General features: G+C 40.1%; 1 protein-coding gene across 1 annotated transcript in view; it reads right to left on the reverse strand.

Moving 5' to 3' along the window:
* jam3b (junctional adhesion molecule 3b) overlaps positions 1 to 9,895 on the reverse strand; it is a 52,789-nt gene extending 42,894 nt beyond the window's left edge. The window contains exon 1 of the mRNA XM_066708194.1: positions 9,759 to 9,895. Within this exon, the coding sequence (XP_066564291.1) occupies positions 9,759 to 9,807 (49 nt within the window). The 5' untranslated portion in view covers positions 9,808 to 9,895. The remainder of the gene's footprint in view (positions 1 to 9,758) is intronic.
* Between the last annotated feature and the right edge of the window lie 8,416 nt (positions 9,896 to 18,311).

Below are 18,311 nucleotides of genomic sequence, written 5' to 3' on the forward strand. Positions count from 1 at the left end.
TGTTGTCAAAACACCTAGGGATCTATTCTCCAACACAACGCCTCGCTATGTGAGCTGAACTGCCTGTGTCACTTTCTCCTTCGAAGGAATGTCTAAGTGGACATCTTGATGTACCAAGGATCATTATTACGACAGATTTCATAAATAATCCCACACAATAAATCATTTTGATGAACTGCAGCATTGGCTTTCAGGGGATTACTTTGATTTCAGCCTTGTACATGACAGAGAGGAATATATCAGGACCAACAACATGCACTGCTCAATCTTTTGCTGCTCTTGCAGTACATGCAATAGCCTGGAATATGTGCTAGATGCCTTCATTTCTAAATTTTGCTGAAATTAAAACAATATTTTGCTGTCGCTCTACATTGGGTGCAGTGTATGGACACTGACCTGAGTGGATGAGCTTTAGTCAAGTTGTGTTACTCAGTAACACCACTCTCCCACTTTCAAAGCTATCCATCATGTTAATATATTAAAGCTGTGCACGCTGTACACATTCATGACACATTAGTCTATTCAGCATGTGGTAATTCTCCGAAGAGCATTTTTTTCCCCCCCCCGAGTGAAGAACAACTAATCTTTTATTTAAGCTGCAAAGTTTATTGAACTGTGAATGCATTGTGCAAAGACATGTTGGATGAAAAGAGAAACTTTGTTTTTCTCATGGCAGAAAGATTGTTTATTTTTGTTTGACCCACAATTCTTCTGTTTTTTTCTGAAGAAGTGCATTTTCAAGAGTGGTTCTTAGTGGATGAGACATTCATGTAGCTTATTATATGAACAAATATTCAAGAACCCCTTTTTACTGAAATAGAAGCTGACATCCCTGGTCACCACAGTGGCAGCAACAAGTCAAGGAAAATGTACCATTTATGAGCATTTTCCTTTAAATATATTAGGCATCCACAGATGATGACCAACATCTTATCAGAAATAAGGAAATGTGAGTGTGGTCCTCAGTGTTTTGTAAGACTCTTGATATCTTCACAGGGTGACATCAGCTATTGCATAGATGCAGGAATGACTGAACAAACGTTTTCCTACACAATTAAATGAGTCATGAATATTTTGAAATAATACATAAACAAAAAAAAATATATATATATATATATATATATATATATATATATATATATATATATATGAAAGAAGCGCACACTGAGTGGAGCTGAAGTCTAAACCCGACGTGCTGTTGTATATATCACAAGCATGCTGCTCACCCTGCCGTGACATGATTACCCATTCAGGTCTATCCAACACCGCTTCAGTATTCATCTAAAAAGGCAATTCTGTTATTCATGTGTGGTTGATTTCCATCTGTCTGTTCTGTGGATCTTTTCTGGAAAACTGACACCCTGCTCTCTGGAGGCTGGAATAATCGAGTCTCCACCTCACTGCGTTTCACAAATAAAAGGGGGTGTCTGTGGCCATGTCACTCAGGCAATTGAATTTTCGCCCCCGAGATGCAGTAAATATAATTAGCACACAAACATATGAGAAACTGACAGCTCACAGCGATACCTTATGGAACGTGGATAAATCTATTTCTGAACCGTTCAGCTGCTGGCTCTCAAAATATAATTCTCGTTTGTGCCTTTTTTAACTTGCTGCAAAGGCAAGTTTTGCAAGTTCCAAGCGTTTATTGTTGTTGTTTTTTTCAACTATTTCAACTACAAATCTTTTTCTGAGGTTTAAATCGCCACCATAACAAAAAACACAACAACAGCAACAAGAATCAGACAGAGATGGAGTGGTCCGGGAGGGTGGTGAGGTGGTGTGGGGTGGAGGGGGGTTAAATCAGATCAGATTAAATACAGATGCTATCTGATTACCACTGCTGTTTGAATTTTCCACCATTTGCGTAACACTGCCCAAGCCGTCCAGTGAGAAACCTCCCTATTCCGGGCAATGCTGGGGTTGCGAAAGTCACCGCAAAATCCCCTTTAAGGTTCCAGCAACTTGGGATCCAATCCAGCTCTATAATTCATGCTTCGGAGGCTCTGAGAGGTTTTAACTGTGAATTGTGGGCAGAAGACTGCTGCATTTTGAACAGAAGGCTGCCCCGAGCTAGGATTAAACACTGTAAATTTAAAGATGAAAACCCCCTCTGCCATTTTATCCAATCTTGTTTCATAAACATAATCAACAGTTCCCACTGTGCTGTGCTGAGGTGGAACACCTCCATTGTGAAACATTATCAGGGTGGGAATAGGACAGAGAGAGCTGTCACAATGTAAAGTCACATCTGTCATTCACCTACTTTCACCAGGCTGTTTTCCTTGCAAAGCAAATGGCAGCAGCTACTTGCAGGGTATTTGAGTGCTCTACTCGGGACTGCTTTAACTTCAGACTAAATGACAGAATTGTGCTGTCTGGTCTCATTCCCGAGTGTCAGGTTATACCGGTGAGCTGCTGTAACTTCAGAGAGACGAGCAAGTTGACAATGTGCAACACTTTTAAAGAAGAGCAAATGTAGTCAAGATTAGTCAAATTCCTTTCTCCACTTTCCAAAATGTATTTTGGGGGGAAAATAAAAAATCTGAACTTCTCTCTGCAAAGCAAGATGATACATTACAGGAGAGCTCTGATTATGTGTTCTGCCCCTGTATGATTATAAACCAGCTTTCAGATCATTAACTGCTAATTACTGCTCCATGGTGACAGTATTCCAATGCCCTGGGGGCAAATGGCACTCCCCTTTGAACTATTGATAAGCTTTAAATATCATCCGTTGGATAAAATGAAAGTAAAAGTGTTAAATGTAATGCAGTCCCCTCTCTCTGTCTGTGTGCAGTCTTGGCACAGTAAGAGAGCAGATAGTAATCTCACACAGAAAGTTAGCCAAAACATTCTCCTGATTAATGTGATCAAGTGAAACTGACAAGATTAGCCTCCCAACATGGAGCAGACATTGAGTAAATAACACATTCTTAACAAAATAAACAGCCTCTCCTATAAAATAACTTTGCATGAAGGGCTTCAGTAATTGCTGCTTTCATTTAGGAGAACTTCCTTCCTATAATCCTTATTGAAATCTTCAAAGAAACTAGAACTTTCGATCATAAAGGATGAGATTGGGATTTGGTCATTGAAATGTACTAAATGAATTTACAAGAACTGAGAAAACAGAGTTTAGTCTTGTCTGTCATTAAGATGTTATCTGTATGTCTTTCCCATATCCATTTTCCCTATTGCATTATAAAAATAATCGCTTATATCATTTCAAATGTATTCTGATATACAAACAGTTACCAGGGCTACCCATAGAGTTCACATTGAACATCTATAAGCTGAAATCATTATAATTTTTTTAACAAACTTTGTAAGTTTAGGTTATAAACAGTTCATAAAAAAATTAATCCATTTTACTAATCAACAATCATGAAGCAGTTTTACGGTAGTAGCCAGCCACTATTTTCATCCGTGCCTGTTCTCTCTGTAATATTCTTATTGACACTCGGGGAATGTGCATGTTTGCCATTCCTGAAAAGCCCCTGGAAAACTAGCTTTCCCTTCCACATTTGCACCTCTTTGCAAGACTTCTCATTTAAATCGCTTATAACAAAAGCGGGATCGCTTTGAATAAAAGTGACCTTTCAAGTTCTCAAGGAAAAATCTACAGAGAATCCTTCAATCCAAGACCACAATCCTATCTTAACTCCTTTAAAGCTTTATTAGTTTTCTTAAGTCTCCTTTCAGGCATTTCATTTTCCATTTTTATTAGGGTTTGATTAATCCTCTAGTATATTGAGGTTATTTAATGTTTTATGCCTTTTTTCAATCATAATCATAATTAAGCCAGTGTGGAATGGGGCAGGGAGCCTCTTCTAAATCTCTGAGCTTCCAACCATTTTTCTGATCCAATACTAGTGTAACAAGGTATGTGCCACACGGCACATTTGCTGCTTTCAAGCACGGTCTGGGACGGCGAAATATGTCACTGAGGTCCCAGTAGCTGTAGCGTACCCCTCAGCCTCTTCCACCCACATCACCCCAGCTGTTCCACTATATTACAACATATGAGCCATGAGGACAAGTGCTTCCTACTATGGTTCAAAACCTACGCATTCCTTGCTATGCTTCATCATATAAGCAGCATTTAAGTAATTGGAATAGTGAAATGCAGGTCTTGCTACTGCATTCTGCTTTTATTTTCTCCCCCCGCCCCCCTCAGAAAACACACACAGAGGTTAACTGAGTTCCCTGCTCTGCGTTCCCTGTCAAATCATTGCATGTTCGGAAAACATTATTTTTCCCCAGGCAGAAATCTCCCTTACCAATGCCAGCACAGCTAAAATGTTACAGCTCTTATGAGCCACTGTTAAACATCATCACTTACTTTAACCCATCAACGTATCTTAGAAGATTTACAACTGTGTTATTGTGTGTTTCAGTTTCTAGGCAGGCAAATACACGGGCTGTTCTGAATAAGGAACCCCACTTGCAGCACCCATGTATCTTGTTGAATGGAGAAAGATAAAGGTGTATTTCCTTCTATCTGTCTTTCGCTCTCCTAAACTGTACTACATTGCTTCTAGCAGTCATGTGGTGAAACTATTATTACATAGAGGGGAAAAGTGCCAACCTCACCCAGCCGCTGAGCACTACTGAAGCGGGACAGGGCGTGCGTGTCAGAAATGCCAGCCGGCCATGGGACTTGGAGCGCTTGGGGGTCAGTGTCGGTGACGTAATCCTACTTGGGCTCTGAGCAACTCTGAGGCGCTCCGATTGAGATGCGTGTTTTTCATTTTTACATTTATACATAATTTAAAGCTAACCTTTGGCCTTTGAACAGTACGCAAGTACTGTTTACAAGTTTTACTGGTAAAACCATACATTATGTGGATGAGGGAGTAAGGGAAGTATATTGAAAGGAATATCATGCATTAAAGACGTTAAAAAAGTACTAACAAAAAAATTAACTATCATGCTGAGGTGTGTTTTATGGATGTATTGATTATTTATCATTATAACGCAGACTATATAATCTTTTATTTTCCTTTGACTACACTATACAAAACTTCCCAAGGTATAAATACAGCCCAGGGAAAGCTAGTTCACAGCTGAAGAACACACACAACAATGTGGTGTACTTGTGCAGCTCTATATGTGTGAGTAGACACGGTCTTCTCTTAACCCCTTAAATCATCCAAATCCAAAGCAAGCCTGCCCTCAAACCTGTGAGCCACACAATTACTACAATATTAAAGCAGCGGTCACATGTAGTCTAAGCTGTGTGTGACAGTTCTTCAACGCCTTCAGCTTTCGGATTTGTTTACTAGTGTTCCTGTCAGAAAATACTCCTCTGCCTGTTCGCACTGGGCTTAATCCCACCCAGTCCCCCGCTGCCTGCCAAGAGTTCAGCGCGGAGTCTCTCCATCTGACCTCTCGCAACATTTGCTCAGAAGCAGTGGGTGAAAGGGACAGCTTTTAACAACATGCCTGAAATTGTACGAATGCAGAAGAAATCTGCTGGTATCATCACTTCCACTCAGTGATCCCTTTCTATACTATCAAACTAACATAGGAGGAGGGGTTTGGGGAGGTCACAGAAACTCTGATCCTGTTTTTTTACTAATTGCTGTAGTAAATCTTGGCTGCTGTAAAGGTTGTTATTGACGATGTCTTTAGGAGGGGAATAAAAAATACAATACATAAATCAGCCATTCAAAGGCCTCGCACTGCTCTTTGGTGCTTCAGAAAAAGTCAAGCGCACAACCAAGGTTTTTTTGTTTTATGTTTGCCTGTAAATGGGAGGCCAGCTGATCGTTTTGCCCCTTGAATTTGCAGCCCCACAAGTCACACAGCTTATGTGTAATCCGATGATAAGAACTGATGGGCACTCTTGCAGAATGCCTCCAGTTCTGTTTAGTTACAGCACACTGCCATCTCCATATAAGCATATCTTTTCATTTTGCGTCAACAGCTGTCATTGTGCAATCCCAGTCATTCCCCTGCCGCCCAGCTTCCAAAGAATTTCACAACGGGGCTCAAATAAAAATATTGCAAAATCACAAGAGCTTCTCCTGCAATCTTGCAGAGATCAAAGCAGGTCTCTCTGCACACACGAACCCCGTGCTCAGGGATCAGCGCTGACATCAAGGAACACACAGGCACCAGGGAGAACAGCTTCACGTGTTGCTTGAAATACCATTGTCTGACTGGAGAGCAGGGTTGTGTCCATCACTGCAGTGAGTCGTCCGAACTTATCTGTGCAGCGATTGAATACAATGACTGTAGATATTCTATGTAGACAATGGTGATGCTAAAAAGTTTTTTTATGTTTTACAATCCTGTTACTCATCCTTTTGTTCAATTGGCTTATTAAAACAAATAGTATTTTCAAATTCTCAGCCCAAGCCAGAGCACTTTGGCATCCATGAACCATATATCATGACAACATGTTTTTGGACCCTCCAATAGACTCACAAACTGAGACTCATTCTCCTTTTTTAAACAAGTGCCAAAGGATGGAAAAGTCATCCCAACCAATGTGATTCCAGATTTGATTTTAATTGGAATTACCAATGATTAAAAGCCTCTTTTTCACACTGATGGCAATATATGTCGCAGGCATATTCCTGTTTCCTAGCTAAAACATTATTACATTTATTTTTTCACTTTCTCTCAATAGCGGAGTGACACGTGAATCACATTCACGTGGGTCACCCTTCTGAGCTCCTAACCATGATGAGGACGGGTCAGCAGAATGACAGCCTGGTCTCTACTTGTTCTATCAAGCAGCATGCTGCTCCAAAATATCTTGACACCGCATCCATTTTGTGTGTAATGCACCACCCTCCCCCATAAAAAAAAAAGTTAAAAATAAATATATAAGCAGTGCCCAGTGTAGTTTCATATCACGAATAATGAAAACCAGATTCTCAGGCTGAATACTTTTCTTTTTCTTTTCCATGTCTAGGAATATGGAATAACACACAAAGGGTACAGCACAGCAGGGCAGCTCTTTCTGTTGCCGTTATCGGGCCTCGTGTTGTGAGTCTGGACTCTGGAGGAACAGTATTTTGGTCTCCGTTACTTCATTTAAGAAGTATTGACGAGTGTCATGCACCGTGACATGGGTAGTAGCTACCCTACACGGCCCAATTGTAGGTACAGAACTGTACATACTCTGTGACTGATGCCAAGAAGGACACTACTTGGCTGTGTGATTGTTATTATTATGTTTTTACTTTTTCATAAAACACCACTAAATAGTTTGCATTGTATAAGAACACAGATTAAGTTATACTGTAAAGTGATTACAATTTAAGCAAGATGCCTGTTTTTGTGGTTTTAATTTCCCATTATGGGCTTCCAACTGTGCTGCCTGTAAGTCTTGTTCTTCTGCCTTGCAGTCCTATTCGTTTTCTGACCAGCTTCATTAAGCCATGAAATCATTATATAATAATAATAAATAATAATAATATGTAGCTTTAGAGAAAGAAAGCAGTGAAAAACACACAAATCTCTCATTTTGGTTAAGAAAAGAAGCCTATATACTTAAGAAAAGTGTGCTGCTCCCAGGACTGCACCAGCAGTCATTCAATTTACATTTGACTTGGTTGTAGGTGTCGCTATTTGTATTTATTTGAGTGGCTGTAATTAAGAGTGATTACTGATGGAAAACTGGACAGCTCACTAGAAGCTCTTGCTGTAGCTTTAGAGAGCTTCAGAGTTTACTTTTTACTTGTTTTAATAAAGAAAGAAAGAAAGAAAGAAAGAAAGAAAGAAAGAAATGCATGTTAAAACACGGATTCACGGATTACACAACATAAAAAACAACAACTTTGTTTTGTTTCCCCGCATCATTCAAAAGGCATCTAATTGCTAAGAGTCGGCAGGTTGCTGGAATCGCTGTACTCCTGTTTTCTCCGTATCTTCCACACCTAGCAGTGCCATATCCCTGTGCTTCCAATGTCCAATGACAAAGAGGTCGAGTAACTACACTGCTGGTGCGTTAGGTTATTAATAACGCTAACAAGTGCCACATATATGAAAACTATTTTTTGCTTCTATCACCGACAAGTAAAGGGCTTTAGCGCAGATGAAATGAGTCTGATCAAGGTTTCTGGAAGCCAATTCCGTATGAAGCATATGTGTTTTATTTTTCATTTGTATTGCTCATGTCAGTCTTTCTGTACCAAACCTCTCAAGAATAAAGACAGTTTTGGCTCTAAGATAGAAATATGCCATAGCCCTTTTTCGTTGAATCCGAAGAGTTGAGTGTGATAAAACACACAAACCGCAATAATAAATGGATACATGAATCAATCAAGTTTCTTTTTTCCCCACACACCCGTATTTCAGGTATTTAACACAAATAAGTGCGTCCGAGGCTGTTGTCACACATCTGAAGCGGCAACCGTTTCAATGTCTATTCGATGCAATAGTTCACCAGCAACTCAACCGTTACAATGTTTCCTCTGCGTGCCTGATGCAACGGACATTCAGCAGAAGTCAAATCATACTGCATCCGAAAGCAATTTAATTATGAAAAGCAATCGCACTGGCTTAAAGCAACGTAGGATATTAACATAACCTTAAAACAAAAATATTCATTTTGTAAAGCTTACGAAACGGTCTTATTAGGATCCGTTTTCAGCGACAACACATTCAAATATTCATAATAGTCAGTAAAGTGTAACTGGAACAAAACAAAGGCGGCGGGGATTAGGCTGGAGCAGCGGAGGAGTAAACCGGGACTGTGTAGCGTGTGCGCCGCGTCGGCCCGTTTCATTGCTCTGTGACTCTGGGAAGCAAGACGTACATTTCGCCGTGTAATTTTTGCACAAGCTGTAATAAATCAAATCAACTGAGAAACTAAACACCTCATTTATTTATTTATGAATTTACTACTGTATTTCTTTGGACAATTCCATCTTGTTTCCATTATGAATATAATTAATGAACATGTGGTCTCACTCCGTGCGCTTTCTTTCTTCTAACTTTAAAACCGAGCCAAACTTTGCAGGACTTAAATTCAAAGTTTGCCATTTGTTTTAATGCTGACAATACACATATACACACTCCTTTCTCCCTCATATCATGAACTCATAACTTATTATTATTATTATTATTAACTCGTAATTCATTCTTCCCTGATCAAAATTTGTGCCAAAACCAAACTTTTGTTTTTGTGTCTGTCGTGTTGTTTTGTTACTGTTCTGCTATAAGAGAGCAGTGATAGCAACCCATCTGGGCGCTTCGGACTTTATATTTAAAATAATACTAGATATAAAATGAAAAAGCGTATCTGATAATTTCCCTAATCTCTCAAGTGACGAATAGACAAAATGCATAGATATTTTAAAACAGCTGAGTCCTGAGATTTATTCCTGGGAATACTAGTCTGCTATATTAATCATAGCTGATGGTGTCCCGTTATCTGGCGAAGCTCACTGGAAATGTCCCGGTACCTGGCACAGATTGCCAAAATAAACCCTTTACAAATATAAATGACATGTTGGAGTTGAATTTAAATATTATTATTATTAATATTAATATAATTAATAAAAATGGTTAATATAAGCAACCCGCGTTAAGTTTAGTTGATTCTCTCTCTCTCTCACACACACACACACACACACACACAAGATAGGTGTCCCGGCTTTTTATGTAGGTCCAGCATTGCAGGAGTTAAAGATACTAATATAAAACCACACAAAAAGCAGTGTGCGCCCAAGATAACGTGAGGAAGAATATAAACCGCACATACAACACACAAATAGTCACATATTGCATAGACTCACAGTGTGCAGAGAACAGGATCAGAAAGCCAGCCAGCCTCGGTATCGCCATCTTGGAGCTGCTGAATGGTCTGTCTGCTGTACATGCGCAAAATGCGGCGCTTGGAGAGGATGGGGAGGACCAGCCTGGAGTGAGAGAGAGAGAGAGAGAGAGAGAGAGGGAGGGACGGAAGGAGGGAGGGAAAGTGTGTTGCCTTGAGTTGCCATAGCTACGCTCCCTGACATCCTTTTGAAGAACACTTTTGTAAAGCATGTTGTTTAAAAACACAGCTTATATTTATTAATTCAACGAACAGATCATTTGGATAACTACATGATGCAAACATGTGCATATGGAAAAAATGATGTTAACCCCTTGGAGTGTGAATGACATCGTGTTCCACACTATTTCTGGATTCAAAAGCAAAAAAACAAACACACCAAAAAATCTACTGCAAATAAAGCTCCAAAAGTCTAACCAGTAGAGCTCACATGGTTCGATTCTTATTATACACATTGCTGTTTGGTCAGTGAATCCACAAATGAGTTAACTAGTGAAAAACAAACTCTCCTCAGCAAATTTGCATAGAAAGGAAAAAGGGGGCATTATTTGATGATTTTAGCTATTTCTGACCAAACATCTTACACTGCAAGCATGCTTTAAAATTCGCTCCACCAAGAGCATTTTATCAGAGAACCCGAGGGGGGGAGGAATGCGGACCCCCGGAGGGCCTGGTGTTTTGTAAGGGGGAGGATCTCTGCTGTGCAATTAAGACAAGCCCTGCTTTGCTCAAACTCTGTGCAGTCCAGCTGGAAAGTCCCACAGGATGTCCTCTGTCTCCGCTCCCATGAGAACAACCTGCCTGCATTGCCCCGAAAGCAAATGGAACCAGAACTGGGTCTCGATCTTCACTGCCTCCAGAGTTATATAACATTTCAACCCCTGTGAAGGGCTGCAGCTTCAAAGGAGGGCTTATGGGTTTAACCTGACTTATCTCCTCTGCCCCCCCACAATAGAGCTGAACCTGTCCTTGGGAAACCCAGCTAATGTGGCCTGAATCTTCTCACTTGAGCTTCTAGAACTCAGGTCAAGGAAAGTGCTGGTGTTACAGAGGGCTGCTCAATGGATTTCTGTCATTCCCAGGAAACAAATTGCATCAGGTCTGAGCAACTAGATATGGTGGTCAGAATTTGGCTAGAGTATCTGACCTCTGCAATTTCCCAGGAGAAAAACTGCAATGACCACAAGCCACTAAAGGAGTTGTAGCACAGGTTAGATGGTGCCATATCTGATCAAAAAAGCTCCTATATGTGGTACAGTAGTGGTCAGTAGGCTGTCTTGTGGTAGTCTTGGGTTTCCTGTTCTTTGTTCTAGCTGAGTCCTCAGTTACTGAACTGAAAGCACAACTAAACTATCTCCAACCATTCAACAGCTGCACATTTTTTTTTCCAGTTAAAAGGTCCAACTCAGCAGCTGATCGGTGAGATAAAATGTTCAACTCAGCAATAGGTTGTAGATACACTGCTCTGCTGGGCTCAGAAGAATCGCAATATACGTTCGGTTACCTAAAGGCAGTGCTTATTTTTGGTACATTGGCAAGACTGGTATGCAGTGCAAGAAGCCTAAATTCACAATTGGTGCCACCTGTCAAACATACCAGCTGCCCTGGAGCTGCACAAGCACATTCACCTTCCTCTCTGGCTGCCTCTCAGCATGGATGGAAGACCCTCAGGAATGTCAGCCTGTATGGAAAGAGTCCCACAACCAGGGGACAGTTTGGTCCAGGATGTGACTGAAAACCCTGCCGATGTCCATGCCTGCGCTGCAGTCTCCTTCCAGAGGCGCTAAATGTTCAGGCTTTTTTCTACTTGCCTTCGGCTTACTGTGAATGTGACTGTTCTTGCCGAGCAATTTAGGAGCATTGACACTAGTGTGGCAAGGCACCGTGGAAGTAGTACAGTGCTGCCGGAGACACTACCAGGGCCCGGCACAGACAGAAAAGTGGTCAGTATTTTAATTGTTACATAATTCAACTATCTGTCTCCCTACAGTACGTTTAATTCCCTCACATCACACTCTCTGAGGCCCCCCTTCCACCCCTCCAGTACTCCATAGTGATGTTGTTTCTCTGTGCTTCACCATGTTAACAGCTGCATATATGTGAGAAACTCAAGGCTCTCTCCTGCAATCTTGTCTGCACTGGGGATGTATAAATCGTGATTAGAAGAATTCCTTGGCCATCAGTAATTCTCCCCATGGGAAATCTTGCTGTTGCTTTTTAGTTGATGGACGTCTATGGTCTTTATCTACATATAGTTTGCTTTCATTTATACGTGTGTTTGTATATGTGTATTAAAATACACAGTACTGTGCAAAAGTTTTAGGCAGGTGTGGAAAAATGCTGTAAAGTAAGAATGCTTTCAAAAATAGACATGTTAATAGATTATATTTATCAATTAACTAAATGCAAAGTGAGTGAACAGAAGAAAATTCTACATCAAATCCATATTTGGTGTGACCACCCTTTGCCTTCAAAATGGCATCAATTCTTCTAGGTACACTTGCACACAGTTTTTGAAGGAACTCGGCAGGTAGGTTGGCCCAAACATCTTGGAGAACTAACCACAGTTCTTCTGTGGATTTAGGCAGCCTCTGTTGCTTCTCTCTCTTCATGTAAGCCCACACAGAGTCAATGATGTTGAGATCAGGGCTCTGTGGAGGCCATACCATCACTTCCAGGACTCCTTGTTCTTATTTACGCTGAAGATAGTTCTTAATGACTTCCGCTGTATGTTTGGGGTCATTGTCATGCTGCAGACTAAATTTGGGGCAAATCAGATGCCTCCCTTATGGTATTGCATGATGGATAAGTATCTGCCTGTACTTCTCAGCATTGATGAGATCATTAATTCTGACCAAATCCCCAACTCCATTTGCAGAAATGCAGCCACAAACTTGCAAGGAACCTCCACCATGCTTCACTGTTGCCTGCAGACACTCATTCGTGTACTGCTCTCCAGCCCTTTGGTGAACAACTGCCTTCTGCTACTGCCAAATATTTCCCATTTTGACTCATCAGTCCAGAGCACCTGCTGCCATTTTTCTGCTCCCCAGTTCCTGTGTTTTCGTGCATAGTTGAATTGCTTGGCCTTGTTTCCATGTCAGAGGTATGGCTTTTTAGCCACAGGTCTCCCATGAAGGCCACTTCTGATCAGACGTCTCTGGACAGTAGATGGGTGTACCAGGGTCCCACTGTTTTCTGCCAATTCTGAGCTGATGGCACAGCTGGACATCTTCCGATTGCAGAAATTTCTGCCTGAGAGAGACCTTGCTGATGCAGTATAACTACCTTGTGTCTTGTTGCTGTGCTCAGTCTTGCCATGGTGTTTGACTTTTGACAGTAAAATGTCTTCAGCAACCTCACCTTGTTAGCTGAGTTTGACTGTTCCTCATCCAGTTTTATTCCTTTATTATTTATTTCTGTTCTAGTTAATGGTTGTGTTTCAACCTACATATTGAATTGATGATCATTAGCACCTGTTTGGTATAATTTTTCTTCTATTCACTCACTTTGCATTTAGTTAATTGATAAATATAATCTATTAACATCTATTAACGTCTATTTTTGAAAGCATTTTTACATTACAGCATTTTTTCACACCTGCCTAAAACGTTTGCACAGTATATTCACGATGGGTCGAATGGCCTCCTCTCGTTTGTAAACTTTCTTATGTTCTTACTGTATAAAATATAAGGGCAAACTACAACCTGCAAGGACAATGAGGGAGTCTCCAGCACACAGAATGCATTCTGGATTGAGTCCCAAGTGCTGCTCACTGAAGCATCTTCTGTCCTACCAGCTGACCAGATATTTAATGTAATCACTATTTGCTACGTTTCTCAAATTTGCAAAGTAAAAAATTACTTAAATGAAAGTAAAAAAAATAACATGCCAAATAAAATGAAAAATAAATAAACTGTTTGATGGTCCTGTATGAGAACAAAGAGAGCAATTTTTATACAGTTATACAGAAACCTCGGCATTGACAGGGTCTCCTCACTCTGAAAAATGAGAAAGCAATTCAGGATTGCCTGTGACTGCGGACCTGACTGCTGTGTGATCAGAAAATGTGCCTGGGTCTCAGTGGACTAAGAGCCATGTCATTTGTCTTCATAAATTTTACATTATTTTAATTTTGTGAGTGGCTGTCTGAGAGGGGCTGTTTGCTTGGCAGGGACTCATGTGAGTGGTGGGGTTGGCAAGTCCACGGTTATAAATCTCCCTGTCAGACCTTTGTTAATACCATATGGCAGTTTCCTGTTTTAACCATTTACCAAAACCTTTTCACCATATTTGAAGCTGGCACAGTTTCTGAACTGAACTAGAGAGTACCTCATTTAAAATACAGCCTCATCTATTATTTTCAGAATGTATTGATTGAGGTATGAAATATATTCCATTTAATTTGCCTGTAGAAAACAATGTGCTTTAGCTTTTAACTCCAAACTCATATACATTCATCTTTTCTTATTTTTTATTGACATTTTTATTGGTCGCCGCTCTGGGGAAATCTGCACGTAACAGTGTACAGTCTATTCAAACAGGCTCAACAGCAAAGGATACAGGACCATTCCTACCTTCATCTCCATCCTTAATTAAAATGTTAAGTTGTTCAAATGTTCCATTTTCATTTTTTTGTATAGTGATCCAAATCATCAGTTAATACAGACTGTGGCAACTAATTAACTTGACACCAAAAGAATATGTATGGCCAAAATGCTAAACTGTGATTCAAGAGATTGACTGACGAAATGTGCTTATGTGCTGAACATTGTTATTGCTTCATTGTATTTGGGAAGCATGTTAGTTTAGCCTTAATAAGGCTTTAAGCATTGCTGTTTATTATGTAAAGCGTGTAGGTTGTTGTTGACATGGCTTAGTGAAATTGCACTTAATTACAAAATAAAATGTAATGTATCACAGAAATTTGCTAACTCCAGATAATATGAACATACGCTATATAATCCTTGTTATGCTATGTTCATTTCCGCATGTAATTTAGAGAAAATCGCAGCAGTACAAATAGGCCAAATGAACATCATACTGAGTTGATTGTGTATTCAGAAGGTATTTGTCTGCAAGGGATGTTCTTGACAACAGCCAAATACTGTACATAATCAGCACCCTGCAACAGCTTTGATAAACACGGTGCTCTGCTAAAGTATGGGAGTATAATTTAATAATTTAAAATACCACCACTGCCAATTAAGTCCCCTGGTTCAGGTTGTATTTGAGATTAAACTGCATGTCTCAGATTAATAGCAAAAGAGGGATACATTTAAAATGAAAAGTATTCTAGGATTACAGGCAATGCTTTATGTTTCTATCAGATGCCCCTCATCGCTCACAAATAAATAGTGTTCACTGACATTAATACTCACACCTCCCTTATGTCAGGGGAGATGAGTGAGATGTAAGTAGGTACAGTAAAGACAGTACATTGTTTGTAGGCTGAGCCCCAGGGCCCGAAAGTGGCCTAATTCTTTGAAATCGGCAGAGATTCAGTCTGAGATCATATTGGCGAATGTGCTCTGTAGATAACAGAGACTCACATGGTGCCCACCTTGTATCTCACTCTGTGGAAAAGTCTGCATCAAATTTCAGAATTGAATTACAAAAAAATAAATAATGAGACGCTGTGTTTCCTGGCACAGGCAAGCAGCAGTAAATATTGTCACTGACCCCCTGAGTGTTATGAAAAAGTTCCCGTAAACACTTTTAAAGCAGAACTGGCATTGTTTCCCTGGGCTTGCTGTTTTTCCTTACTTGGCCTTAATTCAACTGCACTTGTGTTTTGTGCTTGCTGTTGTTCTTGTTGTTGGTAAGCAATATATCAAATCAAAAAGTTAAAAATATAGTTTAAAATGAATAGTTTCTGTCTGTCTTGGGCAACACAGTATCCCCAAAGCAGCTCCCATGAAAGAAAACAAAAAGAGTAAAATCCCTGATCTTCACCTCCAGCCTGAACGGTTTTCAAGGCCATCGCTTTCAATATCTGATGGAAGATGTGAAATGCAACTCGGACTATCTCCTTTGCAGCATTGTCTCCAACGAGAGTGAGAGGCAGAGAAAAAGTTGACTTTCATGGATGAGTACCACGATTTGTTAGAGTTTGCCTTGAAGCGTGTTTGACATTTTTACCAGTCCACTCCCCCACCCCCTCCCTCCTGCCCCACTCCCTCCCCCGAGCACTCATTTGAAAAAGCAGCCTGGTTGTGAGTCACATTTTCTGAATTTAAACTGGCAACTGGGCCAAGTAACAAATGCCACCCACAGCAAGGACTTGGGTACGTGCCCACTGTGAAGAAAACAATTACATTTAACGAACATACGCAAAGCAGCCGTTCCAATGAGGAGATGAGAGAGGAGTCACTGGGCTTGTGTAGATACAGGATGGGGAATTGAGATTTCAAGGGGATACTGAGATTGATAAACTGGCTGACTACTTCAGAGAGGTCAGAGTAAAACCTTTCTAACATCTTATGACTAGTATTATGTTGGTGTAGGCAGCTGGCTGTAGAAATTGTATTTTCTTTTATTGAGTAAATAATAATAAATATCATGATGTTATTTAGCAGATTCCTTTACCCAAAGCAACTAGATAGTTTAACATTCACTGTAATACAATTTTCTACATATATTACAATACTACAAGGGTAACGAGATGATCAAAATACACCCATTGTGCAGATTAAATGAAGAAAATTAAGGTATAATAGAAGAAGGGTCTACATGTGTTATCTAAGCATATGTGTCTTAAGGAGGCTTCCAAAGGTGGTCGTACACTGTTCAGTTCTAAGATACAGCTCAGTTTTCTTAGACTCACATGCTTTTCAAGGGTAGATTTTCTTACGGACTTTTGGAGTATCTTCTCTGTTATTTTTAGATATATTTTGTGCTGTTGCAGCAGCAGCCAACTCAGACAAGCTGTGATCAAAACCAGCACATCTTCAAGTGAGATATAGTTATTCGTATAACCACTCAAATTTCATTTTCATCATTACAGCATATTTGTCAGTCAGATGTTCACAGTAGAGTAATGCTGAGCAGAGTCTGAACATTTGAGACAACTGTCAGTCATATTCATTCCAGTACCGATCCAATGACTTTGAAAAGTTCTGTACCTGTCTGTTTCTCCAGCAGCTTTTTAGAAGGAATTTAATCTCTTGTGTGTTGTCCTTTTTTATGGACACTGGGTAGGACCTTTCTAGATGGCAAGTTAAATAAACCTTCTGGTCTAGTTTCCCCCAAGGCATGAAATTTTGAAAGCCTGCTGTGACCCAAATCTCCTTAAAGGAGCCTCTACAAAGAAATTATCAGTCTCCCTACAACCCACCAACATATAGACTCAGATTTTTATAGCAGTTAAATGGAATGGAATTAAGTAACTTTATAGATGATTCAATTGAGATCCCTAAGCATTTGTCCCCCAACTTTCATTCCATGCTGTGGATATTACAGACAGAAGCCGTGAGAGGAAACATAATCCATCACTCTGAAAAGACTTTCAGAGATTCCAAAACCTATTTACTTATGTATTGAAGTGCTTTGTGCAACATTCTTAAACTTAAGGAACACTAACAATAAAGTTCATTTCAGATTGGCTGCAAACCCCAAAAAACAAACCCCAAGCCTGCCAAATTGGTGATGGTCAAACCTCAACTTTGAATGACCCTGCAACCGTTCCAGAATGAGAATTTAACACATCTCAGCTGCAGTTGTGAGCTGGCCTCCCTCCCCACCGCTGACCACAAAATGAAAACAAAACAGAGCTGTGTATGACATCCCCCTTTCAAATTTAAGCATTGCACATGCAATTACTCCTAGTAATTAATAATCTAAAAACTAAATTTCCTAGCCAACAGTATATATTTCAAACTCCCTCTTTAGACCACCTCCAGGGATAAATTCCTTTTTGAGTGTGACCTCTGTGTGAATGTACAGTCTGTCTGGGGATTAGGGAAGAATGCAATTGTCCAAAAAGCAAAACAAAACAAAAGACCCACAACAGACCCAGATGTACGAAAGAGTTGCAATCAATTTTGTAAGATTCTTGAGTGAGGGCACTGCAGTCCCGCTAACTTTGCTGCCATCTCCCCCTCTTCTAAATCCAGATAACACTCTGCAGCTCCTTGTGAACTCTTAGCCTACCTTGAGGCTTTCCTTGACGAGCCGTGGACTTAAAAACAAAATTGAGGAGACGCATGAGAGTTTTTTCTTCCTTTTCACCCTCCAGGGCTGAAGAACAACATTGTGCTTCATAAAGAGGAAAAACAGCAACGAAAGCATAACTCAGTGATGGTAATTTACTCCTCCTAGCCTAAATCAGGCATGGTTTGAGGCCAAAATATAATTGTGTTTCTCCTGAACCGTTTAAATACATATGTGCATTTCTTGAGTAATGCAGGACGAATCAGAAATATCAGACTATTCAGGCTAACCGTGTCATAAGCCCCACCCCCAAAAAAGAAGATTAAAGAATGACAATGCATTGTATGACAAATCATATAAAACT

This window comes from Amia ocellicauda, chromosome 1 (assembly GCF_036373705.1).
Source record: "Amia ocellicauda isolate fAmiCal2 chromosome 1, fAmiCal2.hap1, whole genome shotgun sequence".
Lineage (NCBI taxonomy): Eukaryota > Metazoa > Chordata > Actinopteri > Amiiformes > Amiidae > Amia > Amia ocellicauda.